This window comes from Belonocnema kinseyi, chromosome 9 (genome assembly GCF_010883055.1).
Source record: "Belonocnema kinseyi isolate 2016_QV_RU_SX_M_011 chromosome 9, B_treatae_v1, whole genome shotgun sequence".
Taxonomy (NCBI): Eukaryota; Metazoa; Arthropoda; class Insecta; order Hymenoptera; family Cynipidae; genus Belonocnema; species Belonocnema kinseyi.
This window is the reverse complement of record NC_046665.1, coordinates 32,264,446-32,290,309: the sequence shown is the minus strand read 5'-3', so window position 1 is coordinate 32,290,309 and position 25,864 is coordinate 32,264,446. Positions and strand designations below refer to the sequence as shown.

Sequence of the window (25,864 nt, the reverse complement as noted above, 5' to 3'; positions counted from 1 at the left end):
AAAACTGTATAAAGGCGCTCCCTTTGACGATTTTCTGATTTTGATACACTAGGGGTGGTTTTAAATATTTTTTCCGGCGCCCCTACCTCACTGAAAATACTTGTTCTATGACAACGTAAATTAAACATATTTTTGACTTGAAAAAACTGCATAAAGGCGGTCATTTTGACGACTTTCTGATTTTGATACACTAGGGGTGGTTTTAAATATTTTTTCCGGCGGCTCTTACCTTACTGAAAAAACTTGTTCTATGACAACGTATATTAAAAGTATTTTTTACTCGAAAAAAAACTATATAAAGGCGGTCATTTTGACGAGTTTCTGATTCGGATACACTAGGGGTGATTTATATATTTTTTCCGGCGGCTCTTTCCCCACTGAAAAAACTTGTTCTATGACAAGAAAAATCAAAAGTATTTTTTCCTGGAAAAAAAACTCTATAAAGGCAGTCCTTTTGACGATTTTCTGATATTGATACACTAGGGGTGGTTTTAAATATTTTTTCTGGCGGCTCTTAACCCACTGAAAAAACTTGTTCTATTGGCAGGTAAATTTAAAGTATTTTTAACTCGAAAAAAAAACTGTATAAGGGCGGTCCTTTTGACGATTTTCTGATTTTGATACGCTAGGGGTGTTTTTAAATAATTTTTCCGGCGGCTCTTACCCTTCTGAACAAACTTGTTCTATGACGAGGTAAATTAAAAGTATTTTTAAGTCGATAAAAATTGCATAAAGGCGGTCATGTTGATGGTTTTCTGATTTTTATAAACTAGGGGTGGTTTTGAATATTTTTTCCGGCGGCTCTTACCCCACTGAAAAAACTTGTTTTAAGATATGCTAAAGTAACACTATCTTTAATCGAAAAAAAGTGTATAACAGATTTTGCTCAAATTTTAAGATTTTTTTTTGCATTCGAAAAAAACTGGAGGAGGGACAAAGAAATTCGAAAAAAAATCCACCAAGTAGAAATAAAAACCACTCTAATATCCATTACAGTGACCGAAGGCATTCAAATCACATTTTCACTCAAATCTATATATGTCAGAGCATACGGATCAAAGTTTTGGACATTTTCCATTTTTTTTTAGATATCGGGTCTTGACATCCCCCAAAGTTTTGCCAAATATTCACTTTGCATTTCGAAATACAAGTTTGAGCACGCCTAGGGCGCGCGATGGTTGAATCTCGCACACATTCTCATGGTGACACTCGCGCTGCGCGCTCGATTTCCGACAGACATTTGTAAACCGGTTTTGTTGGATTTTTTTCTCGTAACTTTAGCCGTTTTTCCACACATTTTTTTTATTTTACTTTTTTCAACGTTATTTTTCACGAATAAAACAAAAAGTACGTGTCCTATCAAGAATTGATTCTTAACGAAATTGTAGATCTTTTTTGGGATAACCATTTTTGTTAATTCATCTTTTTTTGTATCCTACATAGTTTGTCCACAAAATGGAATTTTTTATTTTCCATTATGTTTTGTGCAATCAAAATTTGAATTTTCGATTTTTTAAGAAAATCCAAAAATTGGTTAAAATAATCTTATAGGGCTTCCAAAAAGCACTGTTTTTCTTTTCTTGACTTTTTTTCATATCGCGCGTTTTTCGGCTTCAAATTTTGATTTTCGGTTGATTAAACAAATTTTGAAAACGCTATAACTCTGACAATTTTCCGTTTATCGAAAAAAGTCATGAAGATAAATTGTTTGTTCTTTTAATACTATAAATATTCGTACATAGAATTTTCAAATTCTGAAAAAAGTGGTCTCAAAAATTTTCAAAATGCGCTCACTTTTTGAATTTTTATCAAAAATGACTGGTTAACGAACACGTCCTTCCTTTTAGGACCTAGGAAAAGTGTGCCAAAGATGGATTTGATTCGTTCATTTTTTCGAGAATTATCGTGTTTACGGCGGACGGCCGGACGGACGCACGGACAGACAGACGCCAACGTGAAAACCTGATTTTCGGATTCAGGGGGTCTCGAAACGTGGAGATCCGTTGAAAAAGTGTGATGTCAAATTTCCGACAATTCTAATACTTTCTCAATCATAAATGATGAGAATCTAAAAAATGTAAAATACGAGTATCTCAATTTTTAAGTAAATTTGATAATCGCAACCTCTACTGTGTTGTGGATGACCCTAGTAAATTTCTGAAAACAAAGAAAAATATTATACTGATTTCTTTGTTAAATTAGGTGCCAGGGTTAAAACAATTCATGAGATTAAACTAATAAAAGAAAATCTCGAAAAGTGACTCGAGAAAGATGTAGAGGAAAAAAAAACGTTTTGTTACATTCTCATCATTTATGATTGAGAAAGTATTAGAATTCTCGGAAATTTGACATCACACTTTTTCAACGGATCTCCACGTTTCGAGACCCCCTGAATCCGAAAATCAGGTTTTCACGATGGCGTGTCTGTCCGTGCGTCCGGCCGTAAACACGATAACTCTCGAAAAAATGAGTAAATCAAATCCATCTTTGGCACACTTATTTCAGGTCCTAAAAGAAAGAACGTGTTCGTGAACCAGCTATTGTTGATAAAAATTCAAAAAGTGAGCGCATTTTGAAAATTTTTTATACCACTTTTTTCTGAATTTGAAAATTCTATGTACGGATATTTATAATATTGAAAAGAACAAACAATTTATCCTTATGACTTTTTTCGATCAAATGAAAATTCTCGGAGATATAGCGTTTTCAAAACTTTTTAATCGACCGAAAATCGAAATTTGAAGCCAAGAAACGTACGATATGAAAAAAAGTCAAGAGAAGGAAAACATTTCTTTTTGAAAGCCCTACAAGATTATCATAACAAATTTGTGCATTTTCTTCAAAAATCGAAACTTATAATTCTTATTGCACAAAAGATAATGAAAAATAAAAAATTCCATTTTGTGTACAAACTATGTAGGATACGAAAAAAGATTAATTAACAAAAATTGTTATCCTAAAAAAGATCTATAATTTCGTTAAGGATCACTTCTTGATAGGGCGCGTATTTTTGGTTTTATTCGTGAAAAATAACATTGAAAAAAAATAATAAAAAAAATGTGTGGAAAAACGACGAAAGTTACAAGAAAAAAAGATTTAACAACAACTGTTTACAAATATCGGTCGCAAATCGAGCACGCAGCGCGAGTGTCACGATGAGAATTTGTACTTTAAAGCCTACAGAGCTTTGAGAAACTTGATATGTGACAATACTTAATTAAGTAGAAAATTCAGAACATGAAGACGCATATAAATACTGCCATCTAAAACAGATCTTTTTGATAAAGTTTTTTTAAGCATTCCAAATGCAAAGAATAAATATCCGAGCGCGAACCCATTATCGAGCGCGAAGCGCGAGATTCAACCGTCGAGCGCCCTAGGCGCGCTCAAACTTGCTCAAACTTGCAAACTTGCAAGAGAGGACGATACATTGACGTGCATTTCCGAGACAGTTTGGAGACATTTCCAAGCTGTCTGAAATTCCAATGTCTTGAAATAATTTAAAACACTCTAAAATATTTCAAATCCTTTGGAATCCCGTTAAATTATTGATATGAATTAAAAATCCATTGAAAATATTTAAAGCTCTTGAAAAATTCTTGGAATTAAAAAAAAACCTAAAATCTGTAATATTCTTAGAAATTCATTTAAATTATTCAAATCAATTGAAAATTTCTTTGAATCTTTTACATTATCCTAACATCTTACAAATGTCTTAAAGTATTGGAAATAACTTGACATATTTTAAAATCTGATAGTTCCTGAAATCTTGGAAATTTTACTAAAATGCCTTGAGAGGCTTTAAAATCCCTTAAAACCATTGAAAACTGTGGAAATCTGATTAAATCCCTTCCGACCTTTGTAAATATTCCAAAACCTTACAGGCCCTATAAAGTCAACCTATCCCGGTAATAAATGTTGAATTAAGAAGAAATAAGGGTTAGATTGCAGAATAGGGGCGTTACTTCTATGTTGGCTGGAAACAAAATTTTGTTTGGCAACAAAAAAATTAGAATCTTTAATTGAACGATAAATGAATCGATTTGATGAGGCAAAAGTTTAAAATTATTGATCCTTTCGTTACTGTGATGTCTCAAATGTGGGTCTGTCACGATATATCGTAATGATCATATTTAGCGAGAAGTTGGCAATGGGTAGTGATGTGACCAACATTATTTTTTTACTAGTCATAGGGGTGCCTTCCCGCTCCCACGAACCCTTGGAAAAGAGTAGGGTTTGGACCAAATTACTTTTGGGACCTGTCAAAGGGGGGTTTCTGGCCGTTTCAATTTTTAAAAGTACCTAAACGGTGAGTTAAATATGATCATTCCGATATCGTCACATATCCATATTTGAGATATTGTAGTAACAAAGGAAAAATAATTTTTAACTTCTGTTTGCACAAATCGCTTCATTTATAGTTCAATTAAAGATTCTAATAAATTGTTGCAGAAAAATACTGTTTTCCAGCCAAAAAACAAGTGACGTCCCTATTCTGCAAATGAAAATTCCCCAACGGGAAAAGAAAATGTGCAAATCTTATTCCTCTCAATCATCTTACTAAAATTTAACGGAAGCATTTATTTAGCCTACTTTTCGAAGGTTAAATCGCTTTATGACTTAAAAATTCGGTAAATATTTAAATTGATTTATATTTTAATAATTTATTTAAACGTGTTTAAAAAAGCATAAATCCCTGCTAGCATTAAGGAGAATACATTTCAGATTGAATATATTCAAATATAGACTTGATTTGATTATAATCAAAATTTCAAAATTTATACTCCACATGAGGGAATTAAAACAATTTATTATACATATTGTGTGAACTGATTAGAAGGAATTAAATAAACTCAAAATATGAACACTTTTGCGGAGTAAAATACATTTCTGTGAAGTATGACTACCGGTAAAATGATATGAAATTAATGTGGTTGAAGTTCTGAACGTTCAAATGAACGAAATTTTTTACTGATGAGTTTGCAAACCAGGAAAAGTGCTAAAATATTTGTTAATTTATATTGGAAATAATTCATTATTGAAACAATAATTAAAATGAATAATTTAAATTGCAGTTGGAACAATAGTTATGCGTAAAATATAAATGCCGAAAAATATTTCGTTCATTTGAACGTTCAGAACTTCACGTACATAAGGAATTAAATATATCGAAAACACGTTCCCTTTTGGGGAATAGGAAATTGTGACGCGGCGGTCGCTATGGAAATGGAAATTAATTCGTTTTGGAGATATCCTATCCTATATAGAATAATCTTCACTTTTACGATGAAATCTGAGAGTATTAATTTTTCCCTATTTAAAGCTTATTACCTAGATATTCTTTTATGTTTTTTAATTATGTAAAAATGCCTTAGAATCTTTTGAAAAACCTTAAGATATTTGAAAGCTTTAGAAATCCTTTGTAAGTTTTAAATTCTATTCAACCTTCCTTGGATGTTTTAAAAATATACTAAAATCTCTCAAATCCTTTGAAATATCTTTAAATTACTCTGAAATATATCAAAAGAATTCAAGAAATCATGGATTAATTTTATTGAAAGAAACTTGACTAAAAGTGATTTTTTCATAAAAAAATGGCGAAATTATCCTTTAGAAATTCTTTGACAATTGTAATATTTTCTTCAAAATATCTTACTTGCGGCCACCCCGTCAAAAATTAAATTTAGTGTTATTTCCGGGTCATCTCTCGACATAGTAGCTCTTAGATAATCAGATGACAGAAATGGTCGGTAAATAGTGAAAAACGTTATCTACACGCACCCTAAAACCTAAACCTGACTTGGCGAAGTAGAGTGCCGGCGTAACGATTTTCGAGCAGTGCGAATCTGTGACGTCACAAGGCAGCGTGCACTGTGCCTGTATAATCACTACAGCGCACGTTCCACCATCCACGGATTTTATTTCGGTTTGCACGACTTGAACGATTCAAGACGACTGTGTGTGCAAGAGTGTGTGTCACTTCCTCTTTCTTTTTTTCTCATACAGGTGTGTCTCTGCGGCTTGTCTAATAAAATAATACACTCCCCCTTAAACTTATACATATATTTGTACCCACGCCAGTGCCAGCCAACTTTCCACCTTTCCAACCTTCCCAGCAGGCAGTCGTGTCGTGGTCGTGTCGTGAATCGTTGTCGTCACACCGGCTGTGCTCCAAACGACAGAAACAGAAGAACCGCGTTGCGTTTGTTTGCATTCTTTCCTCGCAGTTTCTCCACTCCACTTGACTCCACTACTCCAGCCTGTTCCAGTCCAGTCGCGAGTCGACACTTGAAAACATGATAGACCGCAAAACCTGTCGTCGGGGTGCTCCGAAACCTAACCCTCTCGCCGGAAATTCCACTTGAATTAGATAACCATGGATTTCGGCCAGTGAATAACCAAGATAAAACAAAAAGCGTGGCGGCGGCAGTGCAGTGCAGCAAATCAGAATTTAATGAACAAAAACAATCCATCTTATTGTTAGGATAAAGAAGGGATCACAGGTTCGTGTTGTGACAGTGTTTACCATAGGGGTCCGAACATGGCTTCCAGCAGCAACAGCACTGACAACGGCAACAATGTGCCACAGTGGAAGCGGGAATTACTACAACGTCGCAAAAAAGTGCTCGCCAGCAACAGCAACGGTGCAAGCGTCAAGTTTTGTTCGTCTGGCTCTGCTGCCAATGGTGGTGGGGTAGAAACTCCCGACACGATCCTCTTCCTTGTTCAGGATCAAAATCAACTGAGAACTAGTGCTAGTGCTACTAGTGCAGTGAGTGTCAACCACGTCGCAGGAGGAAGTTTTGCGGGTGCGGTATCTTCCTCGCGGGAATCAAGCTGTGGCGCCGCAGTCGCGACCGCTGCTTTCGAAAGTTTACGTTCGCCAGTCGCGGGCAACATGCGTCTTGAGGCGGGTGTTTGTTCCTATTCGGAGGATGGCGGTAGAAATCCCGAGATCGAGCACGAAAAGTCGAAATCCGAGAATAACAGTGAAATGTACAGAGCCAGGAGAGTCGATAGGGAGAGTGAAAGTGACATTTTCCAGCTGATCGAACTCTCGAAAAAAACTCGAGTCGGCATGACCCTCGTAAGAAACAAAGTGTCCGAGGACTGTGAAAGTGACAGTTCCGAAGAGTTGCAGTACGGGCCTGGAATTGTCAACAAACTGAAAAGCAAGTACCTTAACCTCACTTTGCGTGAAACGAATAAGAGTCGAGGTTCCGTGCAACGATTCAGGCGCGCCGCAAGTCTCGAGGATCTACTCGACTGCGAAGAAGATCCTCCTGAGAAAACGACCAACAAGTATACAAAGAAAAATGTGCTGACGAAAACAGAGAGATACAGGAACACTTCGAGAGGCAATGATTCCATGAAAAGGGCGAGGAGCGTGGAGACTCTCATGAGATATAATTCGACACCAGAGGAACCAAACTCTACGCTAAACCGGTTTGGGTCCGTGTTCAAACAAGAGCTCGTCAACGATCATATTATCCTGATCGACAGAACGTCTGTGAAGATCGAGAGTCGCTTGGAAGATGCAGACCGGCCGAAGGCTGTCAACAAACCCAAGAGGATCAAACCTGTCCTGGCGGAGACCGAAAGGCCACCACCGGATCTAGTCAAGACCACTATGAGAATTTTCGAGGGTTCGGCAAAAAAGCTCAAGCCAAAGGGTGAGGTAGCTGTCAAAGTTGCGACCTTCAAAACCATTAATGACACATTCAAAGCTCAAAAGCAGAAAAAAATAACCCCCAAGCCACCCCTTCAACCTAAACCTTTTACGAATGGGACTAACAGGGGTCCTAGTTCTCCAAAGAAGATCGTTCTTTCGCAGAAGCCCAATGCCGAGTTGACAGGAAAGCAGGATAGATTGGAAGAGTATCGGAATGAGGGTGTCATCATGGATCCGATTGTTCAATCTGTCTCATCGGTAGTTTCCAAATTTCAGCAAATCGAAAAGTCGCACTCTCCCTCAGCTTCCCCAGAACCATCCTTCAAAATAAAATTCTCTCCAGCCCTGAGTCCAGAACCTTCGCTCAATAAATTAAAATCCTCCCTCGAAATTATTGTTAAGTCGCCCCCAGTGACTCCGGTTTTGTCCCCGAGAATATCCTCTCCAAGGTTGTCTTCACCGGCATCACCAGAGAAAGATGTCACCAGGCAAAATTCAGTTCCAGTTCACAAAACTTCAAGTCCTAGTCGAGAATTTGTCAAACAAATATCTGCGCCAGAATCTCCAAAATTCTGGCATCAAATTGAGAAGGAAAATTTGAAACCGACTTGTGATGCAAAGCAAGATGACAAGTTTCACAGTCCGGAAGTTGAGGTACTGGAAATTGAAAATAGTGAATTTATGGAAATCAAAGACTGCAGGGTACACAAAGAGCTTACGGAGGGGGAGGAACCAAAAGAAATTAAGGAAACAAATATCTCGTCGCTAGTGGAGGCTGCAAAAGAAATTGAAGCAGTCGATGGACCAAGGTGTGTTTCCAAATCTGCTTTAGATAATATTGGAAAAGCGGGAACAACGGTGCAGTTTACTTTCGATAATAAGTCCACCAATCATAAGAGTTATTTACCTGGAGCAACGTCGAATGGACAGAAAATTTCAAAGGATCTGCACCTTGGAAACAACCTTGAGCTTGTTAAAAGTAAGTCTCCTTCATTGACAACAGCCACTCCTAATGATGATGCTGCTTTGAATAATCAGGTACGAATTCAAGAAAGGCTTGGGTCCGGAAATAATGAGAAAAATAGTCTTTTTAATAGGGATGAGTCACCTAATGTGGTGGAAAATAGACCTATTGGGGCAATTTCAAGTTTAGGCTTAATCAGGTCTATGACAATGATCACTTATCCTCAATGCAACGAATCTAAAACTATAAGATATCAGCGGTCCGAGTCGATTTCACCACCTCAAAAACAAATAGGGATCATTCGACCATTGGTTTCTACAAAAACGCAACTGCCACAGCAAAATTTGAGTAACAGAGAACTAGAAAAAAATTTAATAAATCGAGTCAAAAGCATAGAACAACCTACAAAAGTTGTGGTCAGTTTGAAAAGTGCAGAGGAGATTCAAGTGAAGAAAGTCGGTTCTGGGAGTGGAGGTCTTTGGGACACGAAGCCATGGAATCAACAAAATAATACAATGGTCTTCAACTTTAGTAACAGAAAAGATGTTCCTGATTATATTGAAAATGATGGAATGAATATAAGAAGGAAACAAAATAAATCAAAGGTGAGTGGTTTTAGTATTTTCAGCAATACTACCCGACAAAATATGTCTATACTTATTTTCAAAGATACTTTACACAATAATCTATTCAAATATGTAATTGAAATTTGTAGATATTATTAACGGAGGTTTCAGTTAAAGAAAACAAAAACTCAACTATCAGGCGAAAAAAGATAGAAACGAAATGCTGATCCGTCTCTTTCCTTTTACAGACTGATTCTTGTCAGAGAAACTAGAGTGAAAGCTTTCGTTTCAAATGTCTAAAACCTTAAGGCTTAAAAAAGTAAGTCTCAGAAAAAGCTTGTACATAAGGGACCATACTTAATTTACGTAACAGCTGAAGGGGATGGGGGTTCTTCATTCATGTACATAATGTTTGGAAGTTTGCAAATGAAACAAATAACTCGCAGTAATTGTACAAATACAAATTTAACTTTACTTGCCAAAGAAACCTAGTGAGTGATAAAAAAATTCAGCCAGCAACAGTTTAAAACAAAAGTCAGGAGATTTTATGGACCAGTGGAAATTCCGGGATTTAAAAAAATCTTCCAAAAGTTACTAAATCTCTATAACATTAAATAACTGGTAAGAAGAAGAAATTTTAAACTTTTCAATTTCGTTTTTAATTTTAAATTCTTTTATTCTGTTTATAAAAGATTCTAGCTTAGAAATTCTGTTTAATTAATATTAATGGTCAGGGAAAATTAGGGAATTTAAAAAATGAAGTTTTGCGATAAGCCTGATATAATATTCATGTTAGTAATTTATTTACCTTGTATTTATATTGTTTGTTTTTGCAGTTCCTTCCTCCTTAATATTATATTTTTTATTGTAAAATGTATTCTTTTTTTGAAAATTTGGCAGTTTTGTTAAAAAGTCATCAATTTTGGTTGTACATTTAACTGTTTTGATGCAAATTGAACTCTTCGTAAAAAATTAATTTTTTGTTTAATTTGCATATTTTGATGTTGAAAAGTCAACTGAAATCTTTTTTGGATGCAAATTCTTCTATTTTATGTTAAATTTATATTTTAAATTAAAAAATGTATCTATTTTAGTAGAAATTATAGCTTTCTTAGATAAAAATGTAATTGTTTGGTTACAAATTCCACAATTTTGTTAAAAAGTCATCGTTTTTGGTTAAAAAGTCAACTTATATATTTTTTGGATGAAAATTTAACTTTTTTTTTAATTTGTATTTTTTTATTTGAAAATTCATCTGTTTTAGTAGTGTGAGGATTCAACTATTTTGATTGGAAATTTTTGGCTAAACTGCCTTAGTTAAAAAATGATTTTGGTGTCAAAGATTCATATTTTTAGTTGAAAATTCAGATCCTTGCTATAAAATTTTACTAATTTGTTGGAATTTTTTAAAAATATTTTTTTGAATGAAGGATTATCTCTGGTGGAAAACTTAACTGTTTTGTTGAAATTTTTTTTCTGGAAGTTTATATTTTCTGGTTTAAAATTAGTTTTTCGTCTTTATGGTTCTAAAATTCATTTTCAAAAATAAACTTTCATATTTTTGGTTGAAATATTAACTATTACACTTTTTTGTTAATAATTCATCTTTTTAGGTTAAAAATTCGACTGTTTTGTTGAAAATTTAATTACTTTGTTGTATGTACCTAAAGCTCTGAACGTTCAAATGAACGAAATATTTTTCGACATTTATATTTTACGCATAAGTATTGTTCCAACTGCAATTTAAATTATTCATTTTAATTATTTTTTCAATAATAAATTATTTCCCATATAAATTAAAAAAATATTTTAGCAATTTTCCTGGTTTGCAAACTCGTCAGTAAAAAACTTCGTTCATTTGAACGTTCAGAACTTCAACCAAATCTTTGTTGAAGATTCAGGTATTTTGTTAAAGTCATCTTTTATGGTAGAAAAGTATATTTTTGTTTTAAATAATCAAATTTTAAATTTTTATCTGAAATATTGTTTCATTTCTTTTATAAAAGATCATACTTTACAATTTTACAAGATTAAAATGCTGGTATTTGAATATTAATGGCTAGGGAAAATGAAAAGTTTTTCAAAGAAAACTGAGTGAATTTTGAAAATGAAGATTGCGGCCACTCGCCTAATTTTACCAGAAATCAATAGCAAAAAAGCAAAATACAATCTATCTTTATGTATTGCCCATAATGTGTTTGACAAAGTGAGACAACACTTCAAATTTAACTAACAATGGACATTTTTGTACGTATGAGAATCACCAGTTGAGCATGAAATCTACTAATTCGCACATTATTTTACATAAAACTACATTATATTATCGTTGAATGCACTCTATTGAAATTTCATCATTTAATAAAGTAAAACAATAATTCATAATCAAATTAGTCTTAAAAGTATAAATTGCATAATTCATTGTCTTTGAAAGATATGTGCTGGCAGGACCACATTGCAAAAATGGACTGAAAAACTATAGGGAATTTAGGGCACATTTAAGGCTAATTTAATGCCCTATTGTAAAATTTAATGCTCTTCATTTAAACAAAAAAAACCGGTGGTCATGCTAGCTTAACGTTAAGATAGCAGAAACACGCATAGAAAAAAAACGACTTAAGCATTATTTATTTCCACAATAATTTAGGGCTCTAGCAATATGATAATAAAAAATGTTTAAAAATTGTTTAAACAATTCTAGTAAAAATGAATTAAACAAATTTCTTCTTCTGTACTGTATTAAGGCTCACTAAGGGCTCCATGAATATAATATTTGAATGTAACAAAAAACTGTTTAAACAAATTTACCACAAAAAAATTATTTTATTTTCGTTTCTTTTGCATAATTTCAGGCTCAGTGAAGGCTCCTGCAATATCATCGACCGAAGGTCATGCTATATCAATCTTGAACCAATTTATTGTTAAGCTATTGCAAACACTATTTTTTGCAAAAAATACTAGAACCCAAAATGCAGTACTACGGTCCCAAATTAGTCCTCAGTGAACCCTAAATTATGCGAGGAGTAAAAATGAGTTTTATGGTATTCTTCGCGTATTTTTTATAACGTGAAAGTAGCACAACACCATATATGACACAAAAGAGGGCAAAGAAAAGGTCGCAAGACTTTCAGTTGATGATATTTTAGGAGCCTTAAATGAGCCTAAAATTATGCAAGAGAAATGAAAAGAAAATATTTTTTGTGGTAAATTTGTTTAAACAATTTTTTGTTACATTCAAATATTATATTCATGGAGCCTTAAGTGAAACTTAATATAGGGCAGAAGAAACAATTTGTTTAATTCATTTTTACTAGAATTGTGTAAACAATTTTTAAACCTTTTTTATTATCATATACCTAGAGCCCTAAATGAGCCCTAAATTATTGTGGAAAGAAATAATGCCTAATTCGTTTTTTTTTCTACGTGCGATCCTGCTAGCTTCACGTTAAGCTAGCATGACCACAGGTTTTTTTCGAAAAATTGCGGAGAATTACATTTGACAATAGGGCATTAAGTGAGCCCTGAATTATAGAGCAAAGAAATTTTGAAAAATTAGTTTTTGACTATGTGTGGTTCTGCTATCTTAACGAAAACTTTTTGAAATCGGTTAATATCTTTGTTCCCTTTATTGATTTAAAAATTCAAAAAAAATTTCCCTATTGCTTCGAAAATTATGAAGCATTTTTTCTATTTACAGCTTTTGCTACTGAATAATAATATAAAATTACAAATTAAAAATCAAATTTTGCTCAATTTAGAATTTTTTCAAAATGGCAAAAAACATGCTTTTTTTAGATTGAGTCCTATGCACACATTTTGAAAAAAGTTGAATATGTCGAACCTGAAATTTCTTCAGCTTGAACCAAAGAAAAAAGATGTTAGTTCGTTTTTCTAAAATACATTTTCTTAATGATGTTTCATGCGTTCAAATATTGTCAATTTTACGTTTTTGAGCGATTTTGACGACTTGCTAAAACTAAGTTTTTATGCTCAAAAAATGATGGTGTTATTACGGCAGAACGATATTTTTGTAGAAATTCGCTGATGGACTCATTTTATGTACAAATCCCCCCCCCCCCCAGGTTGGGGTGGGGGTCAATGCGTAGTGGGATACTTGTTGACGGTATCCCGTTTTTTAGCAAACAGGTGATAAAGTGCTGAGGTAAGAATTCTTTAGACTTATATTGCAGACTTTATATAAAAATTACATTTGCTTTTTATTAAAAATTATACACAATATAAATTACAAATTATATTTGTCTTATTTAAAGAGTTATATAAAATAAATATTATTGATTTTATATTGCAAATTATATTTGGTTTATATTAAAAATTATATTCAATATATATTGCATATTATATACATAACGTTGTTAGAAACGCTTTTCGCGGCTGTTTTAATCAACCTCCCTTGAAATCCTTCTTGGTTTCAAAAGCAGGCATTATTGCACGAGAACTCAATGTCGAGCGAATGAAAATATCCCTTTTTTCTGGACCAAAAACTTCCGCTGAGGCCTTAGTCACAAGCTTACTGAAAAAACGGGATACCATCAGCAAGTATCCCCCTACGCATTAACCCCCACCCCAATATGCGAAGGGGGGGGGGTGTACATAAAATGAGTCCATCAGCGAATTCCTATAAAAATATCATTCTGCGGTAATAACACCATCATTTTTTGCGTCTAAAAACTTAGTTTTAGCAATTCGTCAAAATCGCTCAAAAAAACGTAAAATTGACAATATTTGAACGCTTGAAATATCATTAAAAAATTTTGTTGAAAAAAAAATAACAGCTTTTTACTTTGGTTCAAGCTAAAGAAATTTCAGGTTCGACATATTCAACTTTTTTCAAAATGTGTGCATAGGTCTTATACAAAAAAATTTTTTTTTGCCATCTTCAAACAATTCTAAATTGAGCAACTAAATTTTTTTATTTATAATTGTTTATTATTATTCAGTAGCAAAAACTGTACATAGAAAAAATTCACCCTAATTTTCGAAGCAATAGGGAATTTTTTTGGAATTTTCCAAGTTTTGAATATACAAATCAAAAAATGGAACAGAAGATATTAATCGATTTTAAAAAAAAATTTATTTTTCGGATGTCAACCCAAAATTTTTTTGCTCAGCTGAAACGATTCGACTAATTTGTAAATAATTAAAAATGCAAAGCCTTTTAGAGTAAAAAAATCATGTTTACTGAACCTAGAAATGAACGAAAGAATTTCAACTTTATTTCTTAAAACCAAGAGCAAACCGATTACAGGGTCGTAACTTTTATAAATTTAGAACCAGTCTTCTTAAAAATTATTTTGATCTCAATTATTATTCAATGTCTCTTAATTGACGTAATATACTCTCTTCATAAATCTCAGAAATTTACAAGTCCAAGCGCTTTCAATTCAAAATTACTTCGTTTTTATTGTTGTTAATTTAAAATGAACAATTTGAAATTTTTCTAATTTAAAAATCGTATGCTTGGTACTAAAAAAATACATAATATAAGTATATTTTCCAATTTACATGAAACTTCTTTCAATTGTTCCTCTATATTTACAGAATATATTTCCCAATTTTCAGGTAAAAATAATAATATTTAAAGCATCAAACTTGATTTTTGAAATAGTTAATATCTTGTTTTATATTTTTATGTTCTTAACTGGCTATACAATGCTTCCCGCGTACTGTAGCGTGCATATAATGTTGCTATTTTAAATACATAAGTATACATTTAAGATTTTTTAAAGAAAATTAACCAAATTAAGTTTTTCAGCCAATGAATTCAATGATCATAGAAAATTTCGTTTCAACTTGTCATTAATTATAGAAAATTTAATGCGGATATTATTAATATGCATAGAGGAGAGTATTCGAATATGAGATATTCTCATAATATGAGAAAACGGGGTATTAGCTAAACTAAGAGACCCACTCTATCGGTTCTATCACTAACTTGTAGTCCTTGAAGAAAGAGTACTTTCGTGGTATAGTCCGTTTTTTATTGGGCTTCTGAAGATTATAGGCGAACTTTTTGTGAAATCGATGGTGGTCGAGTTCTTCGAAGGGAATTCTTTAAACCCTATTTATTATTCATTAAATATGTATTTAGCAGTGAAGTACAGGTCAAACATAGGAAGTGCATAGTTGCACGGCGTGGTTCTCATAATATGAGATACCTGTGGTTCTTATAACACTGGCTGCGCGGGGGAAGTTGGTTACAGAGATATTTGTGACCACTGCAAAAACTCAATATATCTAAATAGCAGTAAATTTATACTTCGGAAACATAGAATGAAGTTTTTCATTAAAAATAATACTTTATTTTGCATTTTATTAGCTATTTTCTGGGTTATCTCATATTATGAGAATAGTTTGACGAGTTTGGAAAAAGCACTTTTTGACATTTTTTGTATTTTCAGCATAAAAAATATTTTTAATACAATTTTTTATTTGAGATTCTTATGACAAACTAAATTTCCTTTAAAATGACCTATATTACTTTCAAATTCAGTACATAGAATTCCGACAATCACGCCAGAGTTGGTATCTCATATTTGGGTACTCTCCTCTATTTATAAAAACTTAATAAAATTAAGTTTTTCAGGCAAAGAATTAATGAATAATATAGAAAATGTCTTGGACTACAAATGGTTAATATTTTGGCAATTACCCATATACTTACATAATTCTTTTTTATGATGTAAATAATAACAAATAAATATATGACAGCATAGAACAAAGTTATAAGCTTTAAAAAGTGCTTAAAAATACAATTTATTATTACATTTTCTTGATAATTTAAAAAAATGTTATGCGTTTTTAAAGCAAAATATTTAAGGAAAAATAATTCAATAACATTTTAAAAAATTGTATTAAGAATGCATTTCATTTTATAAAAGAACAATTAAAAAATTGCTAATTAACAAATTTTAAAATAAAATAATTGATAATGCAAGGAGGAAGCAAACAAATATTTTTCATCCGACCACCGTGCGACCTGCAAGTTCTTGCACTAAATGTTTCTTTACAGAATTCTTGTTTCTTCTGATTTCGAAGTATTTTATATTTGAAAGAAAATTAAAGTATGGAGCACTTTTTTAAATAGGTAATATTTAAAATAGCGATCATTTTTTTCTAAATATTGTAAATTATTTTTTAGGAATTGTTATTTCAAATTAAAAACTGTGTTAGAAAGTATTATAAAAGATTTAAATAAATCGAAAACTGTGCGTTTTACAGAGGTTTTTAAAAATCAGAAAATATTTATTTGTCACAGGTTATTAAAGCGTTTTTCAACTCAAAAGTTTTGTTTTGCTTTACATAATTTTTAAGCGGAATTAAATTTTTAAAGAAAAAAAGTATTGAGTCCTTTGTAAAATAAGTGAAGTTTAGTTATTTTTTGCATATTTTAAATTGTTGATTTTGGAAAGCAATTCCATATTCAAAACTTTGTAAAAAAACATATGATAAAAGAATTCAGTAAATTGAAAACTGTGCGGTTTATGAAAATTTTCGTAAAGCAGAACATTATTTTTTGTTATTGATCTTATTAAAGCATTTTTTCACTTGCAACTTTTCTTTATTATTTATTATCTTTAGGTCTTTGAGAGAGTGTTATATACAATAAAAGAGTTGGATAAATTAAAAACTGCACATTTTATGAAGAATTTTTGTTTATTATTTATTACTTTCAGATATTTTATAACATTTTTAAGTATATTAAGAAAAAAAGCATCGAGCCTTTTTTGAAATAAGTGAAATGCAATTCTAAAATTTTTCCAAATAAAAAATGGTATATTAAAGTCTTTCGAAAATTTTCAAGTGTCATCAGAAAGATGTTTTCTTAAAAGAAACATTAAGTTTAACAACGTTTAGTTTGAAGGTGGTTGAGGCTCATTGCAGAGATTTTGTCATCGAAATCCAAGTGCTTCGTTAGAGAAGTGGTTAGAGCGCGCGGTTAGGGACACACTAGTTCAGGTAGTTTAGGTAGGGTTCGAATCCTCGGGGAGTTTGATTTTTCAAATTGTCTTGGCGTGCGATTATATGTGTAAGGCGTAAGCAAACAGTCTGCGCGAATTATGTATTTTAATAATTTAAAAAATGAAGATTATATAACAATAATTTCGAAAACAATTTTTTTTCGTTGAGAAATAGTGTTCAGTTGAGGCATTAGTATATTGTTCCGATACTACATACTCTTAGGACTTAGATTAAGAAAATATATTCTTGAAGTGTATCAGAAATGATTTCTTGGAAGTAAACTACGTTCGGCATTTGCATACATATGTATATGAAGTAAAGCAATAAAATTTTAGAATGATAAAATGCGATATTCTATCTAAGAATACATTTTCTCAGATTAAGAAAATGTACGCTTGTTCCAAGCATTCGGTAGCAAGTATTTATTTATTTGGAACACACTCATATTCTATCGTCCCCATTCGTACCTGCGATTGACTTGAATCAAGTAACATTTACTTGATTTAAGAACAATTTTTTTTCAGTGTAATGAAACATGTATTATTTCAATTAATTTATATAATTACAATTCATAATATGCATTTATATTGAAACATACGTATTTTTATTTCCTTGTTTTTATTATTATTTTTTTAATGTTAATTCAGCCATTTTAAAGCATACAATCATTTTCAAAAATCTCAAAATTTCAAGCGGTTAGCCGCCATATTGGTCGAGTTAAAGGGGGTAACGTCTATTTTTGTTTTTATTTTTTCCCTGTTTTCATCGTTAGAAAAAATCTGAAAAAATGCACAGGACTTCTTTCAATCAATCTCAAAGTGCACGATTTTCGTTTGAAAAATTTTGGCGAGAAATTCAAAGTGAACAATATTTTCCATTTTTTTGTTGAATTTTGTTGTGTCATAAAACTCAATTAGTTTTTTACCACAAAATATTACCCAAGGAGCTAATATTGTGAATTTATTTAGATTTTTTAATTTGGGGCATATTAGTGTAAAAAATTAAAAATAGTTATTTTCACATATATTTCAACTATTGAGGCCCATTGATACCTGAATAGGCATATAATACAATTATATAAGCTTATTTAAATATTATTTGAAACTATATGTGTATATACATAAAGTATATATGCATTGTAACAGAAAAGTTGCAATGATTATTCGTGGTACTACCATTTAAAATTTGTTTGAAAGTTATTAAGTTTCATATTCATTAAGAATTTAATCTTCACCGCTTTCCTCATTTATCACAAATACACATTTAATTTTTGTAAATAACCTGATCAAAACATCTGCCCATCGGTACGATCACCGAAATTATTATTAAAAATCACTGCTGACTTTGAAGCGTGATTACTCGGTCCCAAAAGGAATAAGTAATTTGTTTTAAAAACTGTTAACAGTTTATTGATTTACCCGTCGAATGAACCATAATAGATATATTTTTGATAATCCAAAGAATATACCGTGTGAGAAGTTTTAAAAAAAGAGCAAGAGTTTCTTTTACTTTGTACCTCGAATTCAACTTGTGACATAACCTAGGAAATTTGTAGAAAAAATCTAATTTGTGCCAATAAAACTTGAAAAATCTCCATGGATTCTCGAGATACATCTGAAAGTGTCCAAGTCTCAAATGTCAAGTTTGAGTGAGCAATATTACTGCTGGCGACCGCGAGAGAGGTATCACCGAGATTTTCTCAGATTTTGTACTTATGGAACAATACTGAAATTAACAGGACGTCATCTGTGCAATCTGACCTTTTATTTAAGTTCCCAAGATATGACTTAAATGTTCAAGCACGTCTGTGTCGCGTTTCAGTCGGCGATCACCGCAGATTTTAGTCGTATCTTGAGAACCCGTGAAGATGTTTGATGTTTTATTGGCCTAAATTAAAAATAATACCTTATTGACTTTGCAGTATGAATTTGAAATTTTTGCTACAACTTTCCTATGTCGTGACACGAGTTGAAGTCGAATTACAAAATTCGAGAAATTCTTGCATCTCTTTTAAAACTTCTCTCGTGGTATATTATGTTCAAAAGATAAAAAATATCTTCATTAGTGCTCATTCGACACGTAATTTAATAAGCTTTTTAACCGTTGTTTAAAAAGGTTATCAACATTTTTCGAGAATCATCAGACCGGCAGAAGTTCTGAGCAGTTTATTCACAAAAACAAAATGTGCAACTGTGATAAATGAGGAAAGCGACGAAGATTAAATTCTGAATCAATTTGTGTGTGTGTACTTTATGAATATCTAGTGTTTTTTAATAATATATCAATACGCTTATATAATTTTATTATATGACACTATTCAGGTATCAATGGGCCTTAAAGAGATGAAATAGATGTGAAAATAACTGTTTTTAATTATTACACTAAGATCCCCACATTTAAAAATCTGCAAAAATTTACAATAATAGTTCTTTAGATAAGTAATGTGCAGAATTTCTAAAAATAGAACCAAGAATCCAACGACCAAATTTGGACAATCACCATAAAATGTTCCTATGGAAATTTGAAAAAAGATTTTAAAAAATTCCTATCAATGTAACCTCCTAAAAAAAACAAGAATGCAACGACCTAATATAGATTACAACGAACAAACAAAAAATGCTCCTATTGCAATCTGAAAAAAATCGGTCAAAAATATAAAAGAGGAAAGAAAAATGATTTTCAGGTATCAAAGAGATAACACCGGTTCTTCGTTGCTGTTGCTACCTTTTTACAGTTTTCTTGCCTTGGTAAGGGGTATTGTATGAGTACCAAAACGTTGATATTATTTTTTTTTTCAATTTTTTTTTTTCAATGTTCTTTTATTGTATTTTCATAATAATAAATATATAAAAGACGAAAGAAAAAAAAAGGAAGGGGATGTGGTTGGTTGCCTTCTCATTCTTCTTTCCTCTTTTTTATTTTTGACAGGAAATTTTTATTTATTTTTTATTTTTTCAGATTATAATTGGAGCATTTTTTGTTTGTTCGTTGTGGTTCAAATTTGGTCGTTGGATTCTTGTTTTTTTCAGCAGTTTGCATAAATTTGATTATTGGACGTTAAATAGGATTTTTAATTTAGATTTTAATCTAATTGAAATTTCTTTAATTTTTTCCCCCTTACAAGTGAAAAGAAAAAAAAATTCTTTTTTGAATAAAAATAAAAAAGCGCAAACAAAAATAAGAAGGTAACCAACCAAATCCCCTTCCTTCTCTTTTTTATTTCTTTCGTCATTTTTATTATTATTATTATAAAATCACAATATAAAAACATTCGTAAAAATAATCACCAACGTTTCGGCACTCATACAGCGCCCTTATATTAGAATAACTCTTGTTTAACCTGTCCAAATCAGTCTTTAAAATAATAGATAAATTCTGTTGTTTTTCAATGTAAAGCATTTCCATAAATTCTCTCTTTCTGTCATTACTTTCACTATGCAAAATTTCAACATTATCCCAATCAAAATCCTGGTGAACATTAATAAATTCCTTTGTATGTATGGCAAGAACACTCTTATAACAGCGTCCCAAACGAACATCACTTTTGTGTTCCTCTCTGCCAGTCTTCCCCGAAGTCATCTCACAAATCTTGCAAGTGATCTTATAGACAACGCCAACCTTTTCAAAATTATCCAAATGATCCTTGAAAAAAGTTATTATTGAATCTATTTTAAATGGTATACGGAAAACAGTATGAATCCTAAACTTTTTCAACATAAATTAAATAGTTTTCGAAATTTGACCAGAAAATGGAAGAAAAAAAGTATTAAAAGAATTAGATACTCCCTCAAAAATAAAAGCAAGAATCTTTTTTGGATGCACAACTTTTGTCAATCAATTTTTTTTTTTCATATTCTTTGTCGTTTGTCCAAAAATGAAAATTGTTAATTTTTAATGTTATTTTTACGAATAACACAAAAACCACGCATCCTATCAAAAACATTTTATAAGAAATTTGTAGCTCTTTTTTGATTAACGCCTGTTGTCTCATTATTTTTTTCTTAGCTTATGTCGTTTATCCAAAAATTTCATTTTTCTTATTTTTAATGTTTTTTACGAATAAAACAAAGACTTCTTAGGGAAGGGTGGGGCGAGATGAGCCACTCAATTTTCTCGTAGGCTATCATTTCTTTTGTAACTGTTTTTTTATTATTAATATCTTATTTATTACTTATATATTTGTACTTATTTATTTATTTTTTAATTTTTTGCTTAATGTTGAATAAATTTGGAAAAAACAAAAGTAAAAATGTTAACCCTGGCGGACCGAAGGAACCGAAAGGAGCTTCTACAAAGTACCTTTAAAGACCCCACTGAGTCCCCCTTCGGCTCCTTCTTAAAAAACTAAAAAAAAACAGCAAGATCAACTTTTAATTGTTGAAATTCGGATTCTACGTTGAAATTTGCATTAAAAACTCACGGAGTAATCGCAATTATTTTTCTTGCAGCTTTAAAAACTTTAGAAAATAAAATAACTGTCATTTACATGGGCCGAATGCGGCTTCAAGTGCATCTTCTTTTAGTAGCAGTTAAGAAGCATTCCGTCGGTTACTTTAAGGGCCGGTTCCATCTACCTCGGTTAAATCATTGGTTAACTGACAGCGGGTTAAATGTAATGCCATAGTTAAGGGCATGTGATACTTCTTCGTGTGGTCAATCCGGTACAGTTCCCCCGGATTTTTTCTAACAAAAATGAAAATGTTTAAAAACTGAATTCGGAGATGCTATAAAATATCATAACGGACGTCCCCGGACTCCTTTTCGAGGGACAATAACACAAATTTATTGCGCTAAATAAAAATTTTATGCATGTCCATTATTTTGAGGTTATGTCTTTTTTCATCTCTGCCTTATCGATAATTTGGAAATTATTGATGAAATACACTTTTTTGATTGCCTGCAAACAAGGTTTTCGGCCAAAAATACTGTGTAGTTTGGAAGTAATGCTCTGGAAAATTGTAACGCACATAACCTCCAAATATACACACACGTTGTTAGCAATATCAATTTTTTTTTGAAAAACAAACACAAAAAAAGTGTCCAGAGACGTCCGTTTGTATGTTCTTTATTATTTCCCAGATTTTGAAGACAAAATGTTTCTTATCCTAGGAAAAAAGCCGGGGGAATCTAACACTGAAAAAATCGATACTAATTCCTAAGCTCTATGCAAATTAATCACATTTTGCTAAATTAAAACTTTTTTGAATTAACCTACAAAAAAGTGTGTGGGGACGTCCGTTAGCATGTTCGCCTTCATTTTCCAAATTTTTAAAACAAAACCTTTATTATTCTAGAAAAAAAGCCAGGGGAACCTAAAACTGGTAAAATCGACAATTTTCTAAGTATCACATGCCCTTAAGCTTCGATTATCCTGTCGCGCGTTCCACGACGTTTTTGGAGGTCCCGGTTAGCTAATCAGATAGTCGTTTCGAAATAACTCCTATTTTACTTTTAATCATTCGCGTGAATGGCTACTTGTCGGTCGAGTGGAAAGCAAAGCAATAGGGCCGTCCGCGCCATATCCAAGTATGGTTCACTCTACGTTCGTGTCTACGCAAACCTAAAAAAAGTGAATTTATGTTTTTTTGTTCGTGTTATATTTCTGTTTTATTCGTGTTATGTGTGATAAGATGGCAGAGAAAAAGTGAGATCGCCTAATTTTCTTCCTAATGCTCCTTCGATTAGATTCAGCAGATCATTTTCACAAGCTTTTGTTAAGCGAAATCTCGTTTGAAAATCAACGTCGTCGAAATTATCAAAAAAATTCACTCTTTCTTTGAAAATTCGCGGCCTTCTGCGGATAAATTAAAAAATGTCTTCTTCCACTTCGTCATCAGATGATCTCAGAACTTCTTCCAAAAACTCCATATTTAACAACGATACGGCACTTTTTAGGTTAAAGGACGTTTAAATCGCCCTAATCGACCAATCTTGATCGATTAGAATTAACTGTGGATCATGCGAGTTAACCGGCTGTTAAAAAGTGGTGGAATGCATAGCTAGCTTTAACCGAGGATTACATTTTTAACCGAGGTTGATGGAACCGGCCCTAAGAATTTCGTCTGGTTGCTAGCGCCACGCAGTGGAAACCTCCGACAACAACGCTGCGACGCCAGTGAGAGCAGTCAAGCAGCGTGCAACATACTACTTGAGCTATTATGGATGCTGTTGAAGTCACCTTCAGCAGAAGTTAATGAAATTTTAAATTTTTGTTAAGGCTGCAAAAAGAAGTATTGCGATTACTCCGTGAGTTTTTAATGGAAATTTTATCGTAGAATCCGAATTTCGACCGTTTAAATGTTGATCTTGCTGTTTTTTGAGTTTTTTAATAAAGAACCCGGTAAGAAGCTTTGAATTAAAAGGTATTAAAAATTTTGGATCCGTAAAAATGCTGTTTCTGTCCTTCGTTTTTTAATCCTCATTGAGCAGCGAAAATAATAATATTTCAATCTCTTTTAAAGCCGATCGGAGCTGTTAGGCGTAACCTCCAATAAATTAAAAACACAAATTTCGTTTGAAGTATTAAAACGCGCTTCAAAATCACGATATTTGCAAAATCTGAAAGGATTGTTTACAAGAATATATCTCTTTATCGCGAAATGTTCGCTTCGTTCAAATATGATCAATTACAAAAATATAAATTCATGGTAAAAAATTTCAAGAAATTATTTTTCACCAGAAACTTCTGTATGGAAACTAATCCTGATATCGTAAAATGACATCCTTTGTTTTAAAAAGCTTTTTATCTCATTATTTTTCGAAAAACAGTAAATACAAGTATCGAAATTTGCGAAATTAAAAGGAATTAAAATTTTTCTATTTTTTGGTTTCTTTGTGGTATTCAGAAAAATATTGTCGGTGCTAAGTACAGAAAGGGATTCAATTTAAGAGATAACTTCAACTGCTGTGAAATTCAAAACAGGAGGACAAAAACGGGATCCAGAAGTATTCAATATTTCTCACGTTCCCACTGGATGAATGCAATTTTTTAATACTTTTTAATGCAAGCTTTCTTACCGGGAAGCGAAGTCATGGGAAGATATGGGCCTAGCGCACTAATTATTTATTTTCGTTTCTAATTCTGCATATACTTTTTCAGTTACTTTTATCTTGGCAAAATTTGTATAAAAAATGTTTGTAGAATATATATAACGTTTTACTTGCAAGCAATGAATTAGCAGATTTTAAATACTTACGTGAAAAGAACAACTATGCTCATCTCTCCCCACACTACCCTACCCTATAAAAAATTGTAGATATTTTCAGGTACACCATTTTTTTTATTTCACTTTTTTCTTATCTTGTGTGGTTCGACAACAAAATGGAATTATTTATTTTTAATTATCGTTTGCGCAATCAAAATGAGAATTTTCGATTTTTCAAGAAAATTTAAAAAGTTGTTATGATAATCTTGTAGAACTTTCAGAAAGCAACGTTTTTCTTCTCTTGACTTTTTTTTCGCGCCGTCCGCTGTTTAGCTTAAAGTGTCCATTTTCGTTTGTCTTTTTGGATTTTTAAAATGCTATAACTCTGTTAATTTTTTTTCTTCAAAAAAGCAATAGGGATAAATTGTTCGTATTTTCATTAACTATAAAAAGCCGTACACCGAATTTTTAAATCTTAGAAAGTGTTCTTAATTTTTTAAAATGTTTTAACTTTTTGAATTTGTATCCAAAATAAGTGGGTGACGAACTCATCCTTCCTTTTTACATCCTTAAAACGTGTACCAAAGGGCAATCCAATCGGATAAGTCTCTGAAATGTTATCGCGTTTACAGACCACACAGAGGACACGTCGACAGACGGCCACTTATGTAAACACTATTTTTTTTCTATCTCAGGGGGCCTCAAAACGTCGACAAATAATTGAATCCGCGAATATAATTTTTCACATAAATCCAATACATTCTCATTATGATTAGAATGTAATGATTCATTACGTTTAGTGTGATATCATACGTATATTAAGCTGACGTAACTACATCTTCGAATCGAGTTAAAACCTATCTCATAATTAAGGGCTCATTTAATCCTAATTTAATGCCCTGTTACCAAATTTAATGCTCTATTTTTTTGAAACCAGGGGTTACGCTAGCTTAACGTTAAGCTGGCGGAACCCCATATGAAATAAATGTTAAATAGAGTTCTGTCATATCACATAATTAAGGGCTCATTTAATGCTTATTTAATGCCCCATTGCCAAATTTAATGCTTCACTATTTTAAAAAAACCGGGGGTTACGCGAGCTTAATGTTAATCTAACGGAACCCCATGTGAAATAAACGTTGAATCAAGTTTTATCCTATCACATAATTAAAGGCTCATTTAATGCTCTCCAAAGCCACAAAAAATTTCTTTCCAAAAGCCACCCCTAATATTAAAAAACCACCCTTAATCTAAATTATGCACAAATTGTAAATCTGACCATACTATAATTAAAGGCTCATTTAATGCTCATTTAATGCCCTACTGCCAAATTTGATGCTTCACTATTTTTTAAAAGAACCGGGGGTTCCGCCAGCTTAACGTTAAGCTAGCGTAAAAGCTGTTTGCCAAGAGATTTTCGGAGACGCCTTCGAAAAAAGATGCTCTGCGGTGCACACGATAACTCGAGAATGGCTTATATGAAATCAAAAAAATAGAAAGATTTCGATACATTGAATGAATGCCAAGGACACAATGATTT

At 32.1% G+C, this 25,864-nt stretch overlaps 1 protein-coding gene across 1 annotated transcript in view; it reads left to right on the top strand.

Annotated features, from left to right (window-relative positions):
• The first annotated feature begins 6,510 nt into the window (after positions 1 to 6,510).
• The window catches only part of LOC117180786, a 195,136-nt gene continuing 175,782 nt past the window's right edge, over positions 6,511 to 25,864 (top strand). The window contains exon 1 of the mRNA XM_033373287.1: positions 6,511 to 9,241. Coding sequence (XP_033229178.1) covers positions 6,542 to 9,241 — 2,700 coding nt within the window. The 5' untranslated portion in view covers positions 6,511 to 6,541. The remainder of the gene's footprint in view (positions 9,242 to 25,864) is intronic.